The sequence below is a fragment of the Hydra vulgaris genome, chromosome 01, assembly GCF_038396675.1.
Source record: "Hydra vulgaris chromosome 01, alternate assembly HydraT2T_AEP".
Lineage (NCBI taxonomy): Eukaryota > Metazoa > Cnidaria > Hydrozoa > Anthoathecata > Hydridae > Hydra > Hydra vulgaris.
This window is the reverse complement of record NC_088920.1, coordinates 46,866,849-46,892,500: the sequence shown is the minus strand read 5'-3', so window position 1 is coordinate 46,892,500 and position 25,652 is coordinate 46,866,849. Positions and strand designations below refer to the sequence as shown.

The 25,652-nt window shown below is 26.0% G+C and overlaps 1 protein-coding gene across 4 annotated transcripts in view; it reads left to right on the top strand.

Moving 5' to 3' along the window:
• Positions 1–24,895, top strand: part of LOC101237007 (hemicentin-1) — a 96,338-nt gene extending 71,443 nt beyond the window's left edge. For 2 of the 4 annotated variants that reach the window (XM_065788379.1, XM_065788381.1), the window contains exons 12-21: positions 3,440–3,748; positions 4,954–5,096; positions 5,169–5,328; positions 9,577–9,743; positions 9,994–10,078; positions 11,482–11,733; positions 11,908–11,931; positions 18,990–19,074; positions 20,729–20,765; positions 24,455–24,895. In XM_065788379.1, the coding sequence (XP_065644451.1) occupies positions 3,440–3,748; positions 4,954–5,096; positions 5,169–5,328; positions 9,577–9,743; positions 9,994–10,078; positions 11,482–11,733; positions 11,908–11,931; positions 18,990–19,074; positions 20,729–20,765; positions 24,455–24,469 (1,277 nt within the window). In that variant the 3' untranslated portion in view covers positions 24,470–24,895. The remainder of the gene's footprint in view (positions 1–3,439; positions 3,749–4,953; positions 5,097–5,168; positions 5,329–9,576; positions 9,744–9,993; positions 10,079–11,481; positions 11,734–11,907; positions 11,932–18,989; positions 19,075–20,728; positions 20,766–24,454) is intronic. The other 2 variants (XM_065788377.1, XM_065788378.1) reach the window with 1 other exon arrangement.
• The last annotated feature ends 757 nt before the right edge of the window (positions 24,896–25,652 follow it).

The following is a 25,652-nucleotide window of genomic DNA, read 5'->3' as shown; positions in this document are numbered from 1 at the left end:
ATATATATATATATATATATATATATATATAGGTCTATAAATGTTGGCTTGGTACATTAAGGTAAAAAATGATTCTTTTGCCAACATATATGTCACTTTTAATTACTTTTGACTTTCGTCCAACATTTCTGTGTTGTCAGAAAGTTATAACCTTTAATTTAATTACAAATTAATCGTTTTTTTTAAAACGTTTTTTTTAAAACTGCAAAAAAGTAAATTTAATTGGAAGTTATCTGTCTAATTTACACTTATCTAATGGATAAGTGTAAATTAGACAGAGCTAAGTCAAAAGTAAAAGTAATTTCAAAAAATGCAGATTCAGAAGAGAAGACACAACTATTTTGCATTGGTTTAGATGGAAAGATAGATAAGAATACGAAAATGTACTTAAATTAAATAATTTTGAAGGAAAAAATTTTATAACAAAATATTTTGCTGCAGAGCATCAACTTACGTTTACACATGGGAATGGACAATCTCATGGGATCTACTTGATAATCAGAACAATACCCATTATTGGTGCTACTGGGGATGTTCTTGCTTTGAGACATTTAGTGTACTTGAAGAAATGACAGCCTGGAGAGCATCCATGCTATTCTTTAAGACAATACTGCATCAAACACAGGTTGGAGGAGTGGCTAGGTGGTTAATCTAGAAGAGTTAATAGGAAGGAAACTTCACACAATAGGTTGTAGCCTTCATCAGAATGAACTCCCACTAAAAGCCCTTTTTAAAAAGTTAGATGGAAAAACAAACATTCCACAAAAACTATAGACAACCTCAAGTAGAGTTTGAAGCAATTCAAACTTTTATCACTTATATTTCAGATGAGATATTAAAAGATATTAGTCAAGATCAAAGGCTTCTTTACGAATATTCTAAAGGTATTGGATTAGGTAAAGTAGATGACAAATTGGCTAATTGTAAAATAGGTCCACTGAATCATGCTCGATAGTTAATCCTTTCTATATGAATTCCTTGTTTATACACTCAAAATGTTTCTCTTAACACAAGTCTGAAAAAGCGTTTTTTTTAATTATTCACCTCCCCAAGGCCAAGAGGGCCACTACAGTCTAGGAGGCTACTTTTTGTGGTTACAACCCTCTCTCAACTCTATAACTCCAAAACACGAACCTCGACAAGCAAGGCGGAGATACAAGTTGAGTGCGGTACCATCAGGGATGTGGTGGGGATTAAACTCGGAACTTCTAGCTTATGAGGCTTTACCCCTACACCACTAACAGCTTACCCATTATATTGTTAAATTTTATGCTCTATCATGGTTTCAAACAAAGAAATCTTCCAAATTGCAAGATTCTCCCAGATTCTGTTTTTCACTATTAATCAATTGAATCTTATTAAGTTTGATGATGTAAACAGAATTATAAAAAAAAACATTTAAGGTAATGCTTTCTGTTTGATACCTGCAAACTTTCTCTACGCAATGGTCAAAAATGATGATGAGCAGATCAGAACTCTCAGATTTGATAATACTCACTCTCATAAAACAGTAAACTTTTTGAAATTAGTTTTTTTATTTATAATTTATCAGGGAGCTGTATATAAAACTTTTTAAAAAAATGCATTGTGCTTTATTATATAATAAGTTTTAACTAAGGTTAATTAGTTTTTTTTTGTTTTTAGCAAGTTTTTTGAAAGTAAGGATAATTTTTTTTAGAAGCAAAAGCAGTGAAAATAAAATCCCTTATCTAAATTGGAATGCTATGAGCTGGGTCTCTGATTGATATTGCTGACCTTGCTTGTATTGAAATGGAGCCACCAACTACAAAAGAATTTTCTGATGAAGATATTTACACATTCATTAAAAATAAAATGAAACCTAATATTCAAGACCTCCCCTCTCATTCCAAGGGCGTTGAGAGGTGTGTCAAATAAGTTTATGAAGCTTCTAACACCATAAATGGATTTGAAGTCATAAATCTATACTAACAAAACTACTTAGCAGAAAAATGCTTCAAAGTTTTTTGTCAAAAGGACATTATTCTCAGCCATAAGATGATTTATTTGCTTAACTTGCTTGTTACATTCTTAAAATAGATTTTTTTTAGATTTAGACTTAAAATAGATTGGATTTTATTGACAACAAGTAAAAAATTTATACTTAAATATAAATTGGACTTATAAATTAAAAAAACAATAAACCGTATTAGGAAATTTTTATTTTGCAAATATTTGAGTTATTCTTTGGTGTGTCAAATTTATTCGATCAAAATTTTGTCTGAACATATTGAAAAGTATAAAACCACAAGCAAGTTAATATTTTTATAGCAAAAGGTGTTTGACTAAACACCTTTAACTTTTTTTTTTTTTTGTTTTATATATAAATAGTTATATATAAATAAGGTACTGAAAGGTGTATTTATATATATTGTTTTATATATAAATACGCCTTTCAGTACCTTAGTCATTACAAAATTTAAAAAAAAGTGAAAATTGACCTACCCTAATCTTATATATATATATATATACATACATACATACATACATATATATACATATACATAAATAAATATATATACATGTATACATACATATATATACATATACATAAATAAATATATATACATGTATACATACATATATATACATATACATAAATAAATATATATACATGTATACATACATTAATATACATATGCATATACATATATATATATACATATATATATATATATATATATATATATATATATATATATATATATATATATATATATATATGTATATATATATATATATATGTATATATATACGTATATATATGTATATATATATATATATACATATATATATATATACATATATACATGTGTGTACTGCAAATAGCAATATGCAGTGGCATTAGTACATAAATTGACTGAGGATTTAGGATCAGACAGGCTACAGATTTTTGAAGACAAAATTAATAGTAACAAAATTTTTACTTTCTTTAGCTTTTTCTCTTTTTTTTTCATAGTTTTTTTAAAATTTACTTTTAGACTTTACATAAGTGTAATAATAAATATTTACCCACTAAGAACCTGAAGCTTTAATTTCAGAAACAAAACTTTTAAAACCTGTGTAACTGTAATTCAAACATTAGGTTCAATACAATTTAAAGTTTGACAATTTTTTACACTTGCCATTTAAGTATGTTCTACAAACATTTTGCAAATTAATTTAAAGTTTAAATCAACTAATAAAAAGTTTTCTTTTGGTTATGGCCTCCCTTCCACTGCCAATCATTAGCTTCTTTAAACAATACCAACACCTTTTTAAAATATAAGTGCGAACTTTATAACTTAATTTTTTTCTTGTTTTTCTGTGAGGCTGTAGTCTTTTTTTTTTTTTTTTATAAAACACGGTAAATATTTCATTAAAGATTTTATATTTTAAAAATATATACCTTTTTTAAAAATTTTGTATTTTCTTTTTTAAGCTGATGTGTTGATAATTAATTCATCTTTGGACCAACCAATGAAAATCATTCTAGCCAATTCACGAGCTGTTAGATACTGTACAGTGATTGCTGCTCCAAAAGTTTTAAAGATAGAATGGTTTCTTAATGGAGTACCAATATCCTCTCAAAATCTTACTAATGTTGTTTTAGAGGATGGCTTTTCTCATAATATCATAGAAAGTTTGTTGACATACAACTCTGTACAGAAAACAGATGCAGGAAATTTGTCATGTATTGCAACAAACGAGTTGAGTAAAAACTTAATGTCATCTATTATTATAGTGCAATGTAAGTTTGTTTAAATATTCAATTTTTTTTTACCTATAGTTAATTAACTTAAAGTTAATAACTGAAATTTAGTTTTTAATTATTTTCAACTTTAAAATTATTAGGCTATTCCTTAAAAGGATTTTCTACATAAGAGAACATTTTTACATTCTTTTTCTTTAATTTCTTTAAAGTTATGCAAAAAAACATAAGTATGTTAATGTTTACTTATTGCTGCTGTGCTTCTATTAAAACAATTTTAAAAATAGTGGAGATTATATATTCTCATTAAGTTGTGAAAGCCAAAATGGTTTGGCTTTCAGCTTTATTTTACTTAATTAAAAAAAAAACTGGAGATGATTTTCAATTAATTTAAAATAAATGTAAATTAATTATGAACAAATTAATTTTAAAAATTACATATAAATTGTTTAAAAAAAAATGAAAAAAAAAAACATAAAAAAGTTCAAACAAGTTTAAGATTTAGGATTACAGTTATTAATTAATAAAAAATTCAGTAGAAAATAAATTTGATTAAACTTAACAATTTTAAACACTGATCATTTATTAAATTCCAGGGTTTATTAAAAATTTTGTTTATCTAGTTCTAATAGATTTTTACTTGTTTGATGTAAATACAATGAGTTTGCACATCTATAACTACATTTTGAACACTTGATGAAAGTGAACATTGCGCATGACAAATGTTGTAATTTGAATATCTGCTTTTCAGACTTTCATTTTCAATTCTTGAATGTCTGTAAAAGGTTCATCGTTGAACATCCTATCGAACAACATTGAACATCCTATTAAACATCGTTGAACATCATATTACTGGATGTGAAAAACATTTTGATTCATTGCACAGCAAGTAAAAATATTTCAAGGAAAAATTTAAGTGCTTTAGACGGTGTTCAAATATGAGAACCCCAACAAGAAAACCCAAAAAATTGCAACATTTTACTATAACCAAAAAAATCTGTGTTATAGTAAAATGTTTGTTCACAAAGTTTCAAACTTGTTTAAACTTTTATGAATAGTTTAGTCATGGTAATGACTAAACTATTTGACTTGATGTATTATATATGTCTATATGACTGGCTTAACTTATTCATAAAAGAACAGTAAAGTCTATAAAACTATTTCTTGGTCTCAAGTTACAAAGTTTTTACTAAAACTTACTTGAAACATTTTCTTTTTTTTTTTTTTTTTTAATTTGTTTTTAGATTCTCCTGAAACATTTTTATCGGCTAATCTCACAATTAAAGAAAGAGAACCAGCTAATTTTAGTTGTTTGTCTGAGGGACAGCCTATTCCTATTTTAAAATGGCTTCTTAACAATAAAACTGTGTTAACAAGTAATGAAAAGGTAAATTTGCAATTTGATTTCTATTGCTATTTTTATTGTTTGCAAATTTTATTTTTTGCCACATTTATATAGGTAAATATTGCAACAAAGTCAATATCCAATGTTTTTAGCGGAACAGTGAGTTCGAATTTGTCTATAGTCAATGCTAGCAGAAATGATTCTGGTGAAATTACTTGTTTTGCAGAAAATTTAGTCAACTCTGTAGCAAAAGTTGCAAATCTAAATGTTCAATGTAAGAAATATTATCTTATTATGTTTATTTTCTTGTTGGTTCCTAATATTTTTATGTAAATAAAACAATTTTTAATTGAGTAAAGTTTTTATTACCCAATGTTAACAAAAGTCATTTATTCATTCATTTAGTTGAGTGGAAGCGCAAATTATGTTTTTTAACTATAGGAACTTTATGGTGATTTAGGAATTTTTATCAGAGAGATGTTTCGCTAATTGAGTGCCAATCTTTGTCAAGTGAGAACCTTTTGAGTCAAACCCATTCTTCTCACAATATTTTATGACTAACCATTATTATTGATCAAGATATCAATTTTAATGGTCATTAAATATTTAAGATAATGTTTCTGATTACAAAAACATTATGGAAAGTGTCCACCAGACTCTTTTTTGTAACAATTTTTGAACATTAAGAAAATTATTTCTTGTTTGAATGTATGAAACAGTTTTCAAAATTGTTTTAAAATAGAATTACAGAAAAAAGAAATAAAATACAAAGTATACAAAAAAAAGAAAGAAAAAAAAGATCACAAAACACAAAAAGATAACTAACAGAAAATGAAAACAAAAAAAAAAAAAAATAACTGAATGATTGAAATTAGTTCATTTTATAATAGAACTATATTAGATTTAAAAAAAAAAAAAAACAGTACCTATTAACTTAAAATTTGAATTTTTTATTTTTATGTTTTTTATTTTTTTTCGGTTTTTCAGTTTAAAAATTTTGTTTCTATGCTGAAATGTTATTAATATCTTATGTTTAACATCTGTGTAGGTGTATACTTTTTTTGTCCATTTATTTGTGGTTTAGTTCTTGTATTCATTTATTTTTATTTTTTTTAACTTTATTTGTTTTTTCAATCATTTTCAAAACAACAAATGCTTGTTTATGTTTTATTTTTCATATTATTTTACATTTACTAACGATAATTGTTGCTTTGTTTTAAGTTATTAGCAAACACTGTTGTGTTCGTGAAACATCATTAAAGTACTTCCTCTAAATTTAGAGTTAAAAGATAGTAAATTGTTTTTGTTTGTTTTTTTCAATTCGGACTTGCTTTTTGCCATTTGTATTGTTGTTTTTTTGTTGTTTTTTTTGTTCAAGTAAAACATCATTCATGGTTTTCTACTTATTTTGTAGCTGCCCTTTCTAATCTTAGTTATTTTTTTTTTGATCTTTTACACAAAAACTCTCTGGAGAACAAGTATCTCTTTATCATTGAAAAAAATTGATGCTAAAGATATTTTCTGATGCTTAAGTCCATTTCAGATTATTAAACATAGTATGTTGTTTCAGAAACTCTTAAATAATTATCTTTAATAACAAAAGCAAGTCAAACATTCTATTTCTCATACATAGCTCTGCTCATCCCAATAATAACTATTTGCAAAGAATTTCTCCTCTAATTTATCTCTTGAACCAAATAAACACATTCACGTATCATCTCAAAGAAACAAGTTAACGCGTGACAAGTAGTTATCTGGAATGACTTTGTTTTGAAATAATTAGGTCATTTTTTGCACATAAATAACTATGCGGTTTTTATTAATAAACTAGATTAATGTAAATGCACTACTAACATAATACACTACAAAAATCATATTTATCTTTCTAAATTATTTTAAAAGTTTCAATTATAAATCGTGTCTGAAAAAGAGTTCTTAAGAAAATGTGTTTTATGAAAATAATAGTGTTATGAAGATGAAATTAATGCAAATCAACAACCAGGAAGAGGCAAACTGGCAGTTGTTTTAATAAACAAGGTTTAAACTGATTGACACAATCAACAAACAATGAAAGTGGTTTATCACAAAGAAAGTTAGCTGAAAAATTCAATTATAGTCAACCATATGTTTCAATGGTTCTAAATCATAAACTTGGGATTGTTTCAAAAAAACTAAAATACAAGATAAAAGTTTTGTTCAGATGGTGGAAGCAAGAAGCAAATGAAGAAGCTCCATTGATAAAATATGCATAAACTCATAAATTTAAAGCTAAAGTACTAGTTTGGATAGCATTTTCATGTAGAGGATTTACTGAATCATTGGTAGAGAAAGTGGCTTTGCTATTAACCAATATGTATATAAGGAAAAATGTTTTGAAGCTAGATTTATATTATTTTTGAAACAGTATCATTCTGATCATTCCAGATAATTAATTTTCACCGGTTCCAATGCTAAAGCTATTTCTTATTTACACTCTTCTACACCTTGTAGTCTACATTCCTGTCAAACACAAATGTGTTTTTTAAAATTCTGTTCATAACTCTTTAAACTATTTAACAAGTTTTACTATTTACCACTATTTAAGAAGCTGAATAAAGTGAATCAAGTTTTCCAGTTTGCTGGAAAATGGCATCTGAAGTTCAAGTTTATCAAAACTAAGGTGATTGCTATGACCCCTCTGTACCATTGCCTGATCAGTCTTTGTACTATTGTAAATAAAATCTTTGATTCTCAAATCAATAAACTACTAATATCTTATCTTGGGTAATTATAACTTACTCTCTGACAATCAAAAGGATTTTTATCCTTTTGTTCTACCGCCAACTTATTAACAGGCTAAAGCTATTGCTTATGACATATTCAAGACTCTTAGTAAAGTCTAGCATGTCTTCTTCATAAACTCTCTAAATGGTTTATGTAGTAAAGTTTTTATGAAATGGTTTTTTCTATTGAAATGTTTTTTTCTAACCACAATATTCAATTCTTTGATAGATAACAACTTTTAGTGGTGTTCTGAATTTATTTCCCAGTCTTTGGTAGTGCAACTCAACATGTTTCCCTGTGCAATACTCTTGTTTTTAAAGCTTATGCTTCAGTGTTCAGAGCTAAATGATTGAGAGAACTTTGTAATAACAGTTAAATAATAATAACTGCTTGTTTTACTGTAGTGACCCCCTCAATCTTGGAGGTAAACACAGTAGAAAAAAAACTGTTCCTTTGTGCTCAAAAAAGCATTCATTCATTCTTTGTTTTTTTGTTGTATTTTTTTGAATCATCAATTTTTTAAATTCTTTTGTCTTTACCCTGATTGATACAATTTACAGATTTTATGTCTTCTGTCAACTGTTATTTTTTTTTTTAAATCTTTTGTCTTCATCCTGATTGATACAATTTACAGATTTCATTTCTTCTGTCAACTGTTTTTTTGCTCATAAACTCTATTTTTTTCTTTTTGTTAACTTAAATAACTTTTCTTGAATCTTTAAAGCATAACTTTTATTTAATTTATGTTTATCCTGAACCCTTTTGCTTCCATTTCATTTTTTCAATGAAGTTTATGTTTATCCTAAACCCTTTTGCTTCCATTTCATTTTTTTAATAAAATTTTGGAAGAATTTTAATTATAGTTCAAACCAAACCAATAACCATTGTTAAAAGAAATTGCAAATAGAAATTGTATAAAATGAAAAAAAGAAACAGCCATCAACTACAAAATTTCAAAAAAGCACATTATTTTTAAAAAAGTTGCAAATAATTATGTTATTATAAACAGTCACATAGTATATAGTATAAATAAGTATGTTATTATAAACAGTCACACATTAAATAATGAACACATAGCTATAAAGTTAATACTTTTCATTTATAAATACATAATATAGATATCAGCGTAAGAATGATGTGTAAATGTAATAGCCATGATCTACCGCAGGAAAAGAAAAGCATGAGCAGAAAAATGTAGTAGCCATGATCTACCGCAGGAAAAGAAAAGCATGAGCAGAAAAATGTAATAGCCATGATCTACCGCAGGAAAAGAAAAGCAGAAAAATTAAATGGAGTTAAACTACTTTTTACATTTTTTAATTATTACACACTGCTTCTTATTTTGTTGGCAATAGTTTTTTGTTAAATTTTAACTTTTATTTATTAAATTACTAATTTATTTACAAAATTTTTAATTATAAAATTGTCATTACTCTTTCAAGCAATTTTATTCCTTGATATGAACTATAACCTAGTGTTTCTCCACCTTCTTTATAAATCTTTATCATCCAGCTTTTTTCAATCATTTAGGTTTTTACTTTCATGTTTAATTGCAGGTTAATTTTTTTATCATATTTTTATACTTTCGCGCCATATTTGGGACAAAATTTTATGTTGTAAATGTTATAAATATATTTCAAATTGCCATTACAACCAAAAATGATTTTTTTTTAAATAACTTTTTTTAATGATTTTATTGGTTACTTTTTTTTTATAGATCTAGATTTCATTTTAATTTGTAAGTTATGTTTTTTTATAGATCCACCAGATTGGAAAGCTATTTATAACCCAGTGTATGTTGTTCTTAAACGTTTAATGGTATTGGATTGCTATGTAAATGCTAACCCCCCAGCTTCCTACAATTGGTTTATTAATGGAACACCTATTGATAATAACGCTTCAACCTATGTTGTTGATTCCGCCAATGTAAGTATTGTGTAAGCATTGTGTCATTTTATTGTGGTGAAAGTGTAGCTTTGAGATAAATATTTTCTTAAATAATTGCTGTGAGATAGGTATGTTTTTAAATATTTATTTTGATATAAATATTTTCTTAAATATTTGTGTTTTAAGTGTGGTATCAGTTTTGATGTAATTGTTACATAAGCATAAGTTTTAATTTGATGCAAAATGTAAGTTTAATTACTATACTTTTTCTAATTTTTAATTTTTCTAGTTTAACAACGAAGGCAACTACACATGCTTACCTAGTAACTATCTTGGGTCACCTGGAATCATATTGTTCACAGTGTTTATGCTAGGTTCATTGAGTATTTCATAATGATGCATTTCATTATTTTTTTCTTTTCCTAACATGTGTGTATGTACATAGACATTAACATACACAAATTGTAATCATAAATATGTTATATATACTAATATCATATATGCATATAACATATGTACTTACATATACCATATAGGCGTCTAGCCTTCTCAAGTGTTGGCAATTTATTTTTATATAGTTTAAAGTACAAATACAGGATATGAAAAAATTGGATATACATGGTGAAGAAATATTTAAATATACTACATGGTGAAGAAATATATTATTCATAACTATTATGGAATAGTTCGTATATAATTAAAGTTATTTTTTTCTATCATCTTATAATCTTTGATGTCAAAAATGATCTATTGCATTGATTTTCAAGTATTTAAAGTCTATGCTGCTGTTAGATTGTTGGCTGGAGATTTTACAATAAGTCCTGCTTGTTCAATGAAGATGAAGTAAAATCTGCAATAAGAGTTACCGAAAATTTTTTGGAGAGAGAATTTGAAGTCATTTTGATGGAAAAAATACCATGAATAAGAATATTGATGTAATTGATTGTCACCAAAATGTATTTGTAATCTACTGTTAAAAAATTTTTTTTTGCATCTACTGTTAGCAAGACTGCAAATGTTTTTAACAAGAATAGAAGAGTGCAGTCTTAACAAAGTGTAGATGTAATCTAGTAGAATTTGATTTGTAATTGGTACTTGGCAGCAGAAACAAGCAAAAATAAATACAAAAGCAAATGTCTATATTACTAAAGGTCTTTATCAAGATTTATGCTCACATTAAACACGTTTAACAAATTTCACTTTGACACCAATAAGGTTATTTCACTTTGACAAACTATTGTTTCCATAAAAAAATGATAAGATAGAAACAGTATCCTTAAAATAACCTTTTGAAAAATTTTTTTAACTTCTTAAACATTTGTTGCAAACGAAATACTATTTTTTTAATTGTTTTTATATTACAATTTTGCCGTCTTTAATTGAAAGCTATACAAGATTATGTATCTGAAATAACAGACTGTAAAACATGAAATATGTTTTAGGATTTTTTTTTTTATTGGTGTTGGCCACATTATAAACAAACTTTTGACAATAAAATATATTTATGACAAGATTTCATAATGTATAAAATGAATTACTTTTAGTTGCATTTTTTACTTCATTTTAAGTAGTTGTCCGCTATACTAATTACTCTTTTTTTATATATATTCTGTTTATTTATAATTTTTTTCTACAGACCATTTCATTCATTGCAAAATAATGTTTTTAATACATAATTGATTGGTTAAATATTTTAAAATTAGTGTTATTGATTAGTTTTTTGATTTGCACAATATGTCTTATGCATGTGTAAAATTATAAATTATTGTCATTTTAGTTCCTCCTGAAAATATTAATGTGAGTTGTAAATCTACCGACCCAGTCTATGGTGACAGAGTGGTGACATGTAATTGCACAGGTAATGGTCGACCTGCTCCTGAGTTTTTCTGGACAAGAAAGAGTGATCTAACGAACACCATTCTCTCAAGTTCACAGGTTCTTGTAATAAGTGTGCCTTATACTGACTCTGATGTTTTTGTATGCCACATGAAGAACATAGCTGGTACATTATCATCATTGCAGCCAAGTGGTAAAATCATTTATGAAATTTTAAAAACGTTTTTATTAGTTTGTTGTTGTAGTATCTTAGGATTTTAGAAAATATTAAGTATTAATAATCAACATTTTTTTTATTCGGAAATTGCTTTTATTTTATCTTTATTAAGTTTGATTTTCTTAAAATAATTTTTTTCTCTTATTCTAGCTGGTTATTCAGTTTCAGATAAATGTAAGTTTTTATGTTTTAGTTATTTATAAAGAACATTTAATTAGGCAGCGATATTCCTTTTTTTTTATTTTCCTTTTATTGTTTAAAAAAACTATTTTTTACATGGTAGGATTACATGGTAGGACAATGATTTTATATAGTTTAATTAATATCTAAAAGTCTAACTAAAAAAACAGCATTTAATTTTATGACTTTAATTTTTATAATGACTTTTATATTTATCATATAGAAATTTTTTTTTTTTATTTGAAACTATGGCAACAGAAATGAATACTAATGCAAATTTATTTTAACAAAGTGTTTTAGTAATGTAACCAGGTTAATTTTTTTTTTACAAAATGAAAAACTTTATTAAAACTGTATTCTTGAAACAAGTGGAAGCAATAAATCTTGTTTGGGTAAAATCGAATCAGAAAAAAAAAAAGGTTTGCTATGTCAATGTCTGATATTTTAAATAAAATATAAATATCAATAAAAGTAATCTGATTAATGATTAATCTAATTTATTCAGATAAAATAAACTCAATTGACATTTATTTTATCTGAAGTTTTACTATCTTATGTAAATATTCTAGATAATAATATTTATTTAAATCATAGTTGGTTATAATAAATTAAGCCATAATTGTTGTAGTAAAGTATTCAGTTAAATAAAAAAATTAATAATTTAGATTTTTTTTTAGATCTTTCGAAAGTTATTTTGTGTTTAACTTATATTCAGTTGCATAAAAATAAAGTTTATCTAAGTAAACTTTATTGTAATAAAATGACCATGCATAAAACATATTTCGAAGATCATAGAAGAAGCTAGAAGAAGAATAAAACTTTTAAAAAAACTGTATTATCTCATACTGTACTGTACTGTATTATCTCATAATTTCAATAATTTTGCATCAGCAGTTTATTTTAGTTATAGCCCTAAACATTTAGATATAGTTCTTTATTTAGATATAGTTCTTTATTTAGATATAGTTCTTTATCTTAAAGAAAAGAAAATGAGAAAATGTTCTTTTGGTTGTTCAACAAAGTATTAGCTAACAAAGCTTTTTCAGGCCACAAATAGTTTTATGAAAAAAAGTTTTAAGGAACATTTAAACAATGAAACACTGTTTTTCTATAAATGAAATGCACAAAGTTGCAACTCTATTGGAAAATTTGATTAAATTTAAATATAAGCAACTTAGTTAATAATTAGCAAAATCTGTTGTTTTTAATTCCAGCAACAAACAAGAATATATCTGCACATTTATTTAACAAGCAATTCTGAACATTTATTTTAAATTGCTGGGAGAACACTGGATGATAGAAGAGCACCACTTTACCCAGATTTTGTATATAGGCTATTATTTCTGTATGGGTTGAACACACAGTATAGATGAAACATATTCTTTATTTTCTATTTAACTATACTACAGCCGTTTTTCAAAACATTTTAAGATGCTTTTTTACATATTTTGAGAAAAACACTGTTTGATATATATTTTAACTTATACCGTTTTAAAGGCAATTTATAGCTCAAACATTTAATATGTAAGTATCATTATCATAATTCTATTGTGTGTTGGAAAAAAAAATTTAATTTAAAAAAACAAGGATTTGTGTTGAGTTTGTTGTTGAAAAAAAATGTCTACAGGTTAAAACCATACAGAGAGAAAACGGCATTCGAATTGTCTTATGAAACAATAAAAAATAAATAAACTTTAGTTTTTCCCAATAAAATGTTTTAAAAATTTAGCCATGTATCCAAACACTTAAAAATATACGTTTTTAATGAATATATGGATGTTTGGGTGTTTTTTCTGCATTAAAATCATTATTTTTAATTTTAGAAAATAAAATAAATTTATTTATTTTATTTTTAAATAGAAATGATTTTTGTGTCAAATTTTTTAAAAGACCACACAACATATATTTCACTACAAACAGATGTTTTGTGGTCTTTTTTTATAACTTTTTCATAAAGTTCATCTTATATCACATAAAAAATTGTTGCTAAAAAAAAACAATCTAAAAAACATCTCGTAAAAAACATTTGTCATTTTTTACAAACTCAAAAAGTTAATTAAAATAATGCAAATAGAAATTTACTCAAAATGGACCAAATTTGTCCAAGAACTACTGTAGCTTAAGTGATGAAAATTCAGAAAATGAAAATAATAAGGAATCTGCAGTGTTAAATAAAGAACCATCACAAGAATTAACTACTTCACAAAAATCACGAAAAACGATAAAAGAAAATTAATACATTAAGTTATACCAAAGGACTACAATTCCAAAATAAATGTGCCTAAAATATGGCTAACGATAGAAGACATGAAATCAACAATGATTTCTGGAGTAAATTACTGTTACAATTAGATCACTAAAAATGTTTAAAATACAAATTTCAACAGAAAAATGAATACAAGCAAATCCAAAAAATACAATTTTCGTAATTTTTAGTAGGTGATAACGATGTCAACTATTTAGTATGCCAAAATATTTTTCTTAACACTTAGCCGAGCTTTTGAACAGATAGTTCAACAAAAAAAGCTTAACATAGAATATAAAAAGAAGGAGAATTAGTTGGACACATACTGAGCTACTCACTAGTCTCATTGCATTACAAATGTAAGAGCTGTCCCAATCGATTGTTTAAATGTGAAGAAAATGTTGATGGATTTCAAAATGTACAAAAATGTTTGCTCTGAAACAACGTACAGAAAAACTATAAAAAAATTTAATATTTCATTTGCAAATCAAAAAAATAAAGAATGTTACATGTGCCTAAATTTCAAAAGTTCCTAAATTTAAAATCTCTGCATCTAATATTGATTTTTGATTTAAGTAAGTTATTTAACAAATCATTAACATTGTATAATCTTTGAAAACATGACAATTTTCAATTAAGGGATTAAGGGGAGATGGGATCTGCAAAAAAGCATTAAATAGGTATGATCAATTTTAAAAATACGCTACTACATTTTTTCTAAATTAAAACTTTTTTAATTCATAAAACCCCCTTTATAAATTAAAATAGTTTATGGTGGAGGGGGGGATATTTCAAAAGCATACATACTTTTAATATAACATAAAGAGGGGGACTTAAAAGTATGCATGGCAACAGAGAGAGAAAAAAATACAAATCTGTACTAAGTGTTGCATTTGAAAATCTCTTCTTTTTTTATCTGTTAGTAAAAACTATGATAAAAAAGGCATAATTTTATTTTCTAAATTCATGTGAATAGTTTTTATTATAATGTTAAATCATTTCCCATTATCAATATTATAAATTTTGTTGTAAATTAATTAACACATTTTAAAAGTTATTAAAAATTAATAACTTTTAAATAAATTAATCTAAATTTAAAAATAAAAAAATCACTTGCTTCTTCTACGCGGGCTTTCTGGTTAGAAAAATTTAAAAAACCACCAGCTTCTTCTAGAGTTTCTAGTTAAAAAAAATATTAGATCAAGTACAAGAAGATATAGAAGATATAAAAGTTACAACACCAGGTTTAACTCCTGCAGAAGATAATATATTGTGACTGTCCTAAATGCTGCACATCAAAGCAAATAGCTCTGCTCAGGGGTGTGTACAGGAAATTTTATGGGTATGCCCCTTTCCCCTTCCCTCTTTTTTTCAATTTTGACACTGAATATATTTTATAAAAAAGGTTTCAATAAAATGAATTAAATGAATCATAATATTGCTAAAATAATGTGATGAGATGAATAGAAACATGATATTTGAAAAAATTTTCTTTGTTCACAGTTGTTCGATTTTGAGAGTTTAAACGCAAAAGTAGCAGTGTGACGGAATTTTTAAAAAATGAAGTTATATTTAAAAGCTCCGATAAATCTACAAGCATAAAAATAAATAAATATATATATTAAGAGAAAAAAATCTTAAGTATGTTTAAGTATATATATTTGTATTAAATTATATTTATACTAAATAATATTTATAATAAATAGTCACTAAAGCTGAAAATATGTTTTTTGCAAGTTAAAAAAAATAATTTTGAAAATGCTTAGCTGATGTAATGTATAAGGATTTATAATAATAATATACAGATTTCTGTAGAAAAAATTCAAGGCTGTGATAGTAGTAGGTGTAAGACCATGATAGTAAATTCATAGTAGGCACAAGATTTTATAAACTTTATTTAAAACAATGATCAAACTTACAAAAGACTTTTATTATTAACTACCTGGAAACAAACCTGTTTACAAGCTGTTCACAAGTTCGTAATGACTGACAAAGACCCTTATATCCTAACACTATCTTGCTAAGAAAATTTTGATAAATTTTACTATGTAAACTTTTTTATACAATTTTGTAAATAACTTTATAAATACTTACCAAGAGTCAAAAAACTTAATAATGTTTTAACAAAGATGCCTGGCTATGAAAATAGCTATTTAACAAATGGTAGATAAGACATTTTTTGAAATTATACTTTTATTATATTTGAATTATAATTCAAATATAATAAAAGTTCAAGTTTTTTTTAACAAGTTTTTAATTGTGAATAAACACAATTCACAATTAAAAACTTGTTAAAAAAAACTTGTAATTATAACAGTATTATTAGATTAGAATTCATTTTTGAAATTCAGCGGGTTACGTGAAATTCAACCAAACTTTCCACAGGTAATAAAGCCTTTGGTTTGACAATAATAAATAAGCCTAATTAAGTCTTTGGTAAATCTGTTATATAACAGGCACTAAAAGATATGGTGTGATCTTTCTAGCTAGTATAATAAGAACACTGATTTTCTGCAATTTTAAAGAAACCAAAGATTAGAGCAAAGAAACTCAAAGACAGGTGTTTTATAACTCTTTAAAGTTCTATCATCAAACATTGCGTTAAACCCAGTACTCTGATGGTCTAGCAAAGGAACAGTAAAAACCAATTAAAATAGTTGGAAATGCAATTTTTAGGCTTGACCAAAGCATATTTGAAGATGTTGATCAACAACATTTTTAAGTGGAGACAACAACTTTAAACTATAGACAGATTAAAACTATAAAAAATATCATTATCACTTGCCTGAACAATCATGCAATTAAAAGTTAAATCAAAAACATTTCTTTTTATACACAGTCCAACAAGAAAATTAAAACCTGTTATTAACTTCAGTTGAAAAGAAGCAGTAAAAGAGGTTCCATGACTAAATGTACTAATTTAAATGTACATGTAATAAAACTGGGGATGTCCATTGATATATTTTAATGTATATTTGTTGTTACAAACTAATTTTGGCCTCCTGATGATAGCTAAACAGTTAAACTTGATAAAAATGGGTGTATGTAAAAAAGGGAAGACCAAGATTTATTCTAAGTAAAATAATTATTTTCATTCTTTTTAAACTAATAAAGAAAAATATTTAAAAAATTAAGTTTTCCATAATGAAATAAAAAAAGGTATATTAATTCAAGTTTCTAATAAAGTTATACAACTCAAAAGTTAGTTTATATATTTAAATGGTTTTTTTGAAGTAATTGCAAAGTTATGAAAATAGAATACTGTTATGTATTCTGTTTTAAAATTTCTTTCCAACCATTTCAGTTATTGTTGTAGTTTGGTTTTAATTGTAATGTATATAACAAAAAAAAATTTTTGTCAACAGTTCAAGTTAAAAAACTTTTATTTGATTTTTTGGATACATCCAACAAAGTAGCAGACATCCCCTAGACACGCTCCTGCTGTTTACAACAAAAGAAACCTAGTTGCACTATTTACCATAAAGTGGAAACATGGTAATAAAGCTATCTTAAGAACCAATAATGAAGTATCTTATTATAGCGAAGATAAAATGCAGCAGCTGAGTTTGCTGCAAAAGAAAATTTTTAATCATAAGGAATCAAGCTGCATTTAAGAACATACAAGAAATGAACAGAGTTGAAATGGACTGCATAATTCATTCTACCAACGTATGCTTAAATATTATCAATCATATAGGTAAAAAATATGAGGAAAAAAATGATTGCAGAATTTGTGAAATTAATATTTGGGAAAGATTAATATTTCTGTAATGATTAAAAGTGAACCGCCATAAACCTAAAATTGACACTGATTGACATTGTCATACAAATGACATTATACATTTAAACCTGTAAAGGAATTTGAACAAATGAACCAATCAGTATACTTTTGTATTTAGCAGAACCAAAAAGCATTATGGCTAAAGGAGTATACAGAAGAATACTTAAAGAATGATTAAGTTTCTGGAGCATATGATGGCTCAGTAGTGATGTAATGATGCAAAAGTGGAGGTAACAAATTACTCACTAAAAAATTTCCTTCTCTTATAGTTTGGCATTGTACTAATCATAGACTGGAATTATTAGTAGGCAATACTGTTAAGGAGATTTTAGGAACTAATAGGTTTTAATTGTTTCTTGAGAAGCATTGTGTTTTGTGCTCCCCCAAAAAATAGGAGAGTGTTGCATTCATGTGTAAAGTTGCTTGATGTTGAGCTGCTGAAAATCAGTTAATTTTTAAATGCACAATGGTCTCATATAGTTTTCATCATCAAAAAAAACGCTAAGCTGCTAAGCTGTCATTTAAAGAAACAGAAATAAGATACTTGACAATAAGACACCAGTTAAATGAAAGGAAAATGGTACTATTCATAAAATTAGCAGGAACATCACTTATGGTTTGACCTTTCAAAGTTAATTGGTTGATAGTTACGTTGATGAAGAGATTCAGTAGTAGATACTTGTAGCGAGTAAGGAGACAAGATGATTTGCCTAACTAAAATTTAAAAAAACTTTAGGATTTGTTATAGAAGTTAGTATATAGTAGTATTATAGTTTGCATCTTATTAACCTAAAATTAATTTAAAAATTTGGTAACTACTTTTTTTTACTCTTTGACATTTAAAAACAAATATAGATGAGTACTGGTACATTTTTTTTTTGTGATTGATGTTTTAAATTTTTATGTTAAAGTTTGTCTGAAGTTCTTAAAAATTCTACATAGTTTTTGATTTTACTTGTTTAAGCAATATTTTTGTACAACTGTCCTGAAACCACGGGCTTTTATGTTGATACTTTTTTATTTTAGCATACGGATACCTTCTATATATTCTAATACCTCTATTCGTTATTGGCACAGTTATTCTTATCTTTCTCATCTGTAAAAATAAAAGGTAACTGAGTTGATTTTGTGTAGTTTTATTCTTTTTCTAAATTGTTTTAGATTAGTTAGGGTAGTAGTCATATTTCAGGCTAATATTTTCACAGGTAGTTCAGACTAATATTTTCACCAAGTTCATTCTTTTTTTTTTTTTATAAAGAAAAATGTATTTTTTGACGATTTGCACAATTTTGTGCAAATTGGTGATGTAAAAATTAATTTCTTGCATTTCTATTTTTACGTTTAATTTAGAAGGATTTATTCAAGTAAAAATAGATAATTCATACATTTTATTTGTAGATAAATTGTTTCTTTGTACAAATGTTTGTCAAAGTTTATGTTTCAGAATTACATTTTATTACACTACATTCAGTTATCATGTTTACAGTTGTTTTTCAAAGTTTGTGTTTCAGATTTACAATACACAACATTTAAAGTTTTCGTATTTAGAATTGTTTGTCAAAATATCAGGGTTGTAGAGTCAAAAAAGGGTTGCAATAAAATTTACAGAAACTACAAATATTTTGTAGCTTTTTTAAAAATCTTTTGTCATCCTCGGTCTTTAGGAAGTAAGTATATATAAGGGGGGAAAATGTTATTTGTACCAAACATTTTATGAGAACCTGCTTTAGGATCAGTTGTAGCCTCAGGAGACTCTAAACTAATTAGAGTATCCAGTGCAATATAAAAACCTTTATTTTGTATGTAGGACTTTATAGGACAATTTCAAACTTTTTATAGCATGTAAGGTTTTTTCAAAACAATCTTTTCGGACTAGTAAAGTCCACATTAAAAGCTTTATTATCAGTTTTCAATCTTTTAGTGTCCCCAAGCTTTAGGCCAAGGAACTGTGTCTGCTTAACAAAAGAGAAATTTTTGAATGTAAAAAAAGATTTTTTGTAAAACCAAAACAAAATTTCTCTGTTAGACTATGTGCGAAAACACAAAGAAGCTTAGTTAAGCAAGCTCTAGCAGCCGAATATTTGAAACTCCATCTCATTGTTGCCATGTTGCATCTCTTCTTTTTTTTTCAAAAAATGGTTTCTGCTCAAACAATCAATCATCTCTTGTTTCATCAAACAAAATTCTGGTTATTTGTTTAGTTCTATAAATTCATCTTTTCACATTCTTTTGTACTCTAAAATTTTTTTATCTAATTTTTCTTTTTTTTTTTGAACTTCAGCAAATCTCATTGGGTCATCTGTTAACTGCTTTTTTGATATTTAACCATCTTTTTTAGTCAACTTTCTGAGTAACTTGTCAAATAATGGCTTGTTTAGAGTGAATTTGTGTAAACAGCAAAAAAAACTTCAAAACCAATTTGAAAATACTTCTGTGTTTATTTTGATTTAACTAACTATTATTCTTAAATTTGATGCTGCTCGAAATATGACTATTTGCCCTATATGTTTTTTTCAAATAAAATAGCTATGCAGTGATACTGGAAATATATCGAGTTGTGTGAACCAAATATCCTTTAAAAGTAGAAAATTTTATAATATATTTTGTTAATTCTTTCTTTAATAATTTTGTTAATAAATTTTGTTTTCGAAACAAAAAAATAGCAAAGAACTAGTTAGAAAATAAATGATTCACTTTTGCGACACTTTTACAACATATTTCCCTTCCCCAAATACCCTAGAATTTTTTCTTTGCTTCGCATTTAGATTTCAGTATGATATATCTGTCAAGAACAACATGGCGGTAGGTTTTATTTAAATGTAAAAGCTTTAAACGGTTTGTTTTCATTTTTTTATTTATATTATTTTTTTTATTTATTCATTATTATATTGATAGTATTTATTGATTTATTATTCATTATATTATATAATAATTATATATATATATATATATATATATATATATATATATATATATATATATATATATATATATATATACATCTATAAATACATACATATCTATATATATATCTTTACATACATACATATATATATACATATATATGTATTTATGTATAGATGTATATCACAGTGGACCAAAGAGACCATCAGGTTTTATGTTGTGTTGATTAAATTAAACAATTTTTAACTAAGATTACTTGTTTATTATTAATAAAAAAGTTTGCTTTTAAAAAGAGGCAAAAAGGAAGATTGAGGGCCTCCATACCCATTTGACAATTTTTTATTAATTTTTATTTATTTTTTAATTTCTATAGAGCATATATTATAGAGCATTAAGTTTAAGCTGATACAGGTACCCCAGGATTTAGTAAAAATATAAAATTCTTGTTTCTTTTTTTATTTCTCAATCATATTTGAATTGAATAAAGTTTAAAACATTAATTAACATAAAAATATTTACAATTAAAATATAAGCAACATATGGAACATAATCCAACTAAGTATTACTAACTCTTCTACTGTAAAAACCAATTACTAAAGAAATTTTCTAACATAGTAAAACCTGTTGTTTGTTTGAATTTGGAATGAATTGATTCTCCACATTTGTTTTTACTTTCCAACTTATTGAAAGTTTTTTTCAAAAAATGTTTGCAGTTTCTTCAGCAGATAGAAATGAAATTCAAATTTTAAAATAGCGTTTTGATAACCAAGTATTAGCATGATAAACTCGCTCAACCAAAACTAAAATCCTTCGCAACCTTAAAGTCATTCAAACATTGAACAATTGGAACAAGATCAGGAAACTCAAGAAAAACTCTTTTTAACTTGTCAACACATTTAAATTTGAACTGCTCTTGTCACAATCTCTACTTTTTTTTAAAAAAAAATAGTACTAGTAGTTTAGTAACTATAGCAACTATTTTAGTAATTATAGTAACTGTTGTAGTTTCACTAAAGTGAAAAGAATTTTTTGGCCAGGGTTACTACAAACTTTTCAATCATAATAAGCCTTAAAAAGGTGGAAACTATTTTTATGAATATTATCATAGCACCTTTTTTGGTCCATTTTTTGCCCTTAGCATCTTATTCAAATTTTGAAAAACCTTTTTTCTAGAAGTAAACTATAAATACTCTTAAATATAAAAAGTTTCATTTAATTGACACAAATAAAACCTCACTCTGCTCTCAACGGTCTATTGTAATATATGCATAAATCTATGATATTGTAATATATATATATATATATATATATATTTTTTAATTTTGTACTTTATATTAATTTTTTTCCACTCATCTTTTTCCCATTCTTTAATGTCCACTGAGTATACATGTAATACTAAAAAATTTTATGAGTTTTAGTAATATATAAAATCTTTTTTTTTTTTTTTTAATTAACATTTTTTTCAAAATTAAAATAGTGAGATTTTGGATCTCACAATTTTAAATGACTGTTGCTGCCATTTTCCCCCTAGCAGATTTGAATAACCTATATTTTTAGGCTAGATGATACCCATGTTAATTTGGTCAGTCTGGTACAGACTATTCTGTGAATCCTTGCTCACAGAGGCTTGGTGCAATTGAACAATTAGACAGTCTCTAGTGTAGAAAAATGGACTCAATGAAGCAAAACAAATAAGTACCTTCTCTGTTTTATTTTTAGATCAATAAAGTTTTAATCTACTAAGTTGGTGGTAGTGTGTCCTCAGAATCATAAGAGCAGGGATCTGATTTTCAGAGATGTGTTGCTTCTGCTTTAATAGATGTATGGAAGAAAGTAGGATTTCAAGAATTTATCAATAGTGGATCCAGTGTCAGGGGTAAAATACTAAAGTTTAATAATAAGTTCACAAATCTGTATCATCTCATATCATTGAAATGGAATTGTAGTGCTGGCAATTTCTATAAGATGAGTTTTAAGAGGAGTCTAACATGCTCTAAGAAAGCCAAAGAGGAGAATATTCAATTTTATCTATATCAGAAAAGAGAGAAACATTTATTACAGAAAATGTGAACCGAACACTATAAGACAGCTGAGAATAAAAGTATTTGGTTCAGGAGGATGGAGGAAGCAAAGTTATGGAGGCAAAGATGGAAGTGGTAAAGTTGAAATGACAATGAATGCAGTAAAATTCAATGAGCTTGAATTTCGTTTGATTTGTCTGGACCTGATTTCAAATCAAAGTTAATTTTTGATTTTTCAAATGTTAAAGATTTAGCTGATAGATATATTTCACAGCTAATAATCGATTCAGATCAAAGATTTAGAGCAAATAGTTGTTATAATAAAAAGATAATGATAGCGCTAAATATCTGTACTGTATAGATTATACTGCTTTGGTTTCTTCCCAATACAGGTATACGCCCACAAACCTCATTAGTAGCTGCAACCTGCAATATAACTGGTTGGAATCTAGCCGTTTCTAAAAATTTTTTGAACTCAGGTTTCTAAAGTCATACTTGGTTGCAAACTCGCAAAAAATGATTTTACTGTTTTCAAGAGTGCTTTTTGGATCACGTATAAATATCCTAAGTTTGGGTCCACATCGGTTGTCAGTATGCAAAGGCATAACTGGTACTTGACAGTTGGTGTATCAGTTGTACTATCAGTTGGTACTGCTATTTCTAGCTGATATGGAGGTAGAACATGAGGTGAAGAAAAAAATGTTGGAAAGATCACTTTAATCGCATTTTTGCAGAATAATGTTCCTGAATAGATCATGATTGGAAGCCTAAGTTACCAATTATAAGCAAGTTCAATAGGTAAGTTCACAGAGTTTGCTGCTTCTAAAAGTGGCAGAAGTCTACGATGGTAAAGTAGAGCAGTGGAGAAAGAAGAAAGTTGTTTTATGTTTTTACAAACTTTGATAAAACATTGATTTGCTTCAATGATAGTGCCGAGAGAAACATGATATATTCAGAAATGTGAAGGTAAATATAAGTCTGGAAATATGCAAAAGAAATTAATGCTGAAGGCTAAAGACAACAGTAAGAAACGTTTAAGGGTTGTTTTAAAGAAATAGTTAAATATATGTATAATTTGTAATCCTTGAAGTATATATTTTTTGACATATTTATGTATCTATAAAAAATGTCCAAAATTTTGATTCATAACAAAAGAATTGAACTTTACAAATTGCTGAAATTGAACTCAAAATGTTATATATATATATATATATATATATATATATATATATATATATATATATATATATATATATATATATATATATATATATATTTGCAATCAGGAGACATCAGAGAATGGGAAAAAAATTGCGAGAACATTTAAATTAAAAAAATCAGTTCAATTTTAAGACGCTTGTTTATTTATATATACATACATACATACATACATACATACATACATACATACATACATACATACATACATACATACATGTATACATGCATACATACATACATACATACATACATACATACATACATACATACATACATACATACATGTCTATATGTAAGTATACAAAAATGACATATATTATATTCGTTATTATTTTTATCTTTTAGCAAATCAAGCGATAATGCAATCTTAGTCCCTGTCAATAGAAATTTTGTGCATCCGCCTTCTTCATTTATTTCTGGACCTAGTAAAAAAAGTCCCATAATAAATTCGGGTTACATAGAACAGAAAGAGATCGAATCCGTTGAAATAAGCATAAACTTTGGTGACGAAAACAATCTCGAAAATAATTTTAACGCATTAAAAACGGAATCTATTCAGAAGAAAAATTTAAAGCATAAGTCACCCGTTGATTTTGATTTGCGATGTCTCGAAAATGTAGACTATTAGTTATTAAATACATATGATACTAAAGATATAAAATATTCCAAATTTAATGATGCTATTGTATACTGGATGAAGTAGTCAATGTTAGATTCTTTAATTATTTTTCAAACTTGAATGTTAATGAATCTGTAATATATTTTTGTAATATTTATGCGTTTTAAGTTGTTGTTTTTTTTAATGTTTTTAAGTGAGAAAAAGCTTTATTGCAAAATTAGACTCAAAAAAAAAAAAAATCTTTTTTTTAAATCCAAACCGAAAAAAAACTTTTTTGTTGTTTTATTTTTAGCTTTGTATCAAAATTTGACAAACTAAGATTCACTTCTAAAATGTTTATATGTGATCAGTCTTTCATAGGAGATTATTAAAGCAATTTTTAAATGATTAGAGATAATCTAATGCATCTACGCAGCAATAGAAGATCTGAAAGTAATATATGTATCCGCATGGGTGGTATTCTCATTAAAAAGTGAGAACTGTTTTTTTTTTTAATTAAAATTTGACTTTAATCTGATTATTTTTAATCAGATAAATAAAATTTGACGACAGTTTTTGTTGTTGAAGTATCAAAAAATTTTGATCTTGTTTAAAACTTGTCTTTTTTCCGAAAAACTTGTCTTTTTTCCGATGGTTCACCATTTTCGTTTTTTGCAAAACACGTAATAAAAATACAAGGTATTTATACTGCTTTGGTGAAATACTTTTCTGAAATCGTAGCAAAGTTATGACTGAAAAATTTATGTTATTTAATTTATAAATATTTTCTTAATTTATTTTATAAAATTAGTTAAGAAAATATTTATTTAATAATTACCATAGCATAGTGCATTCAATATTATCAAATTTTTTTATTATAAATATTTTTATCCATAAAAAAATAATAATAAAAAGAAGCACACGTAAAACGGGTTATTTTTTCAA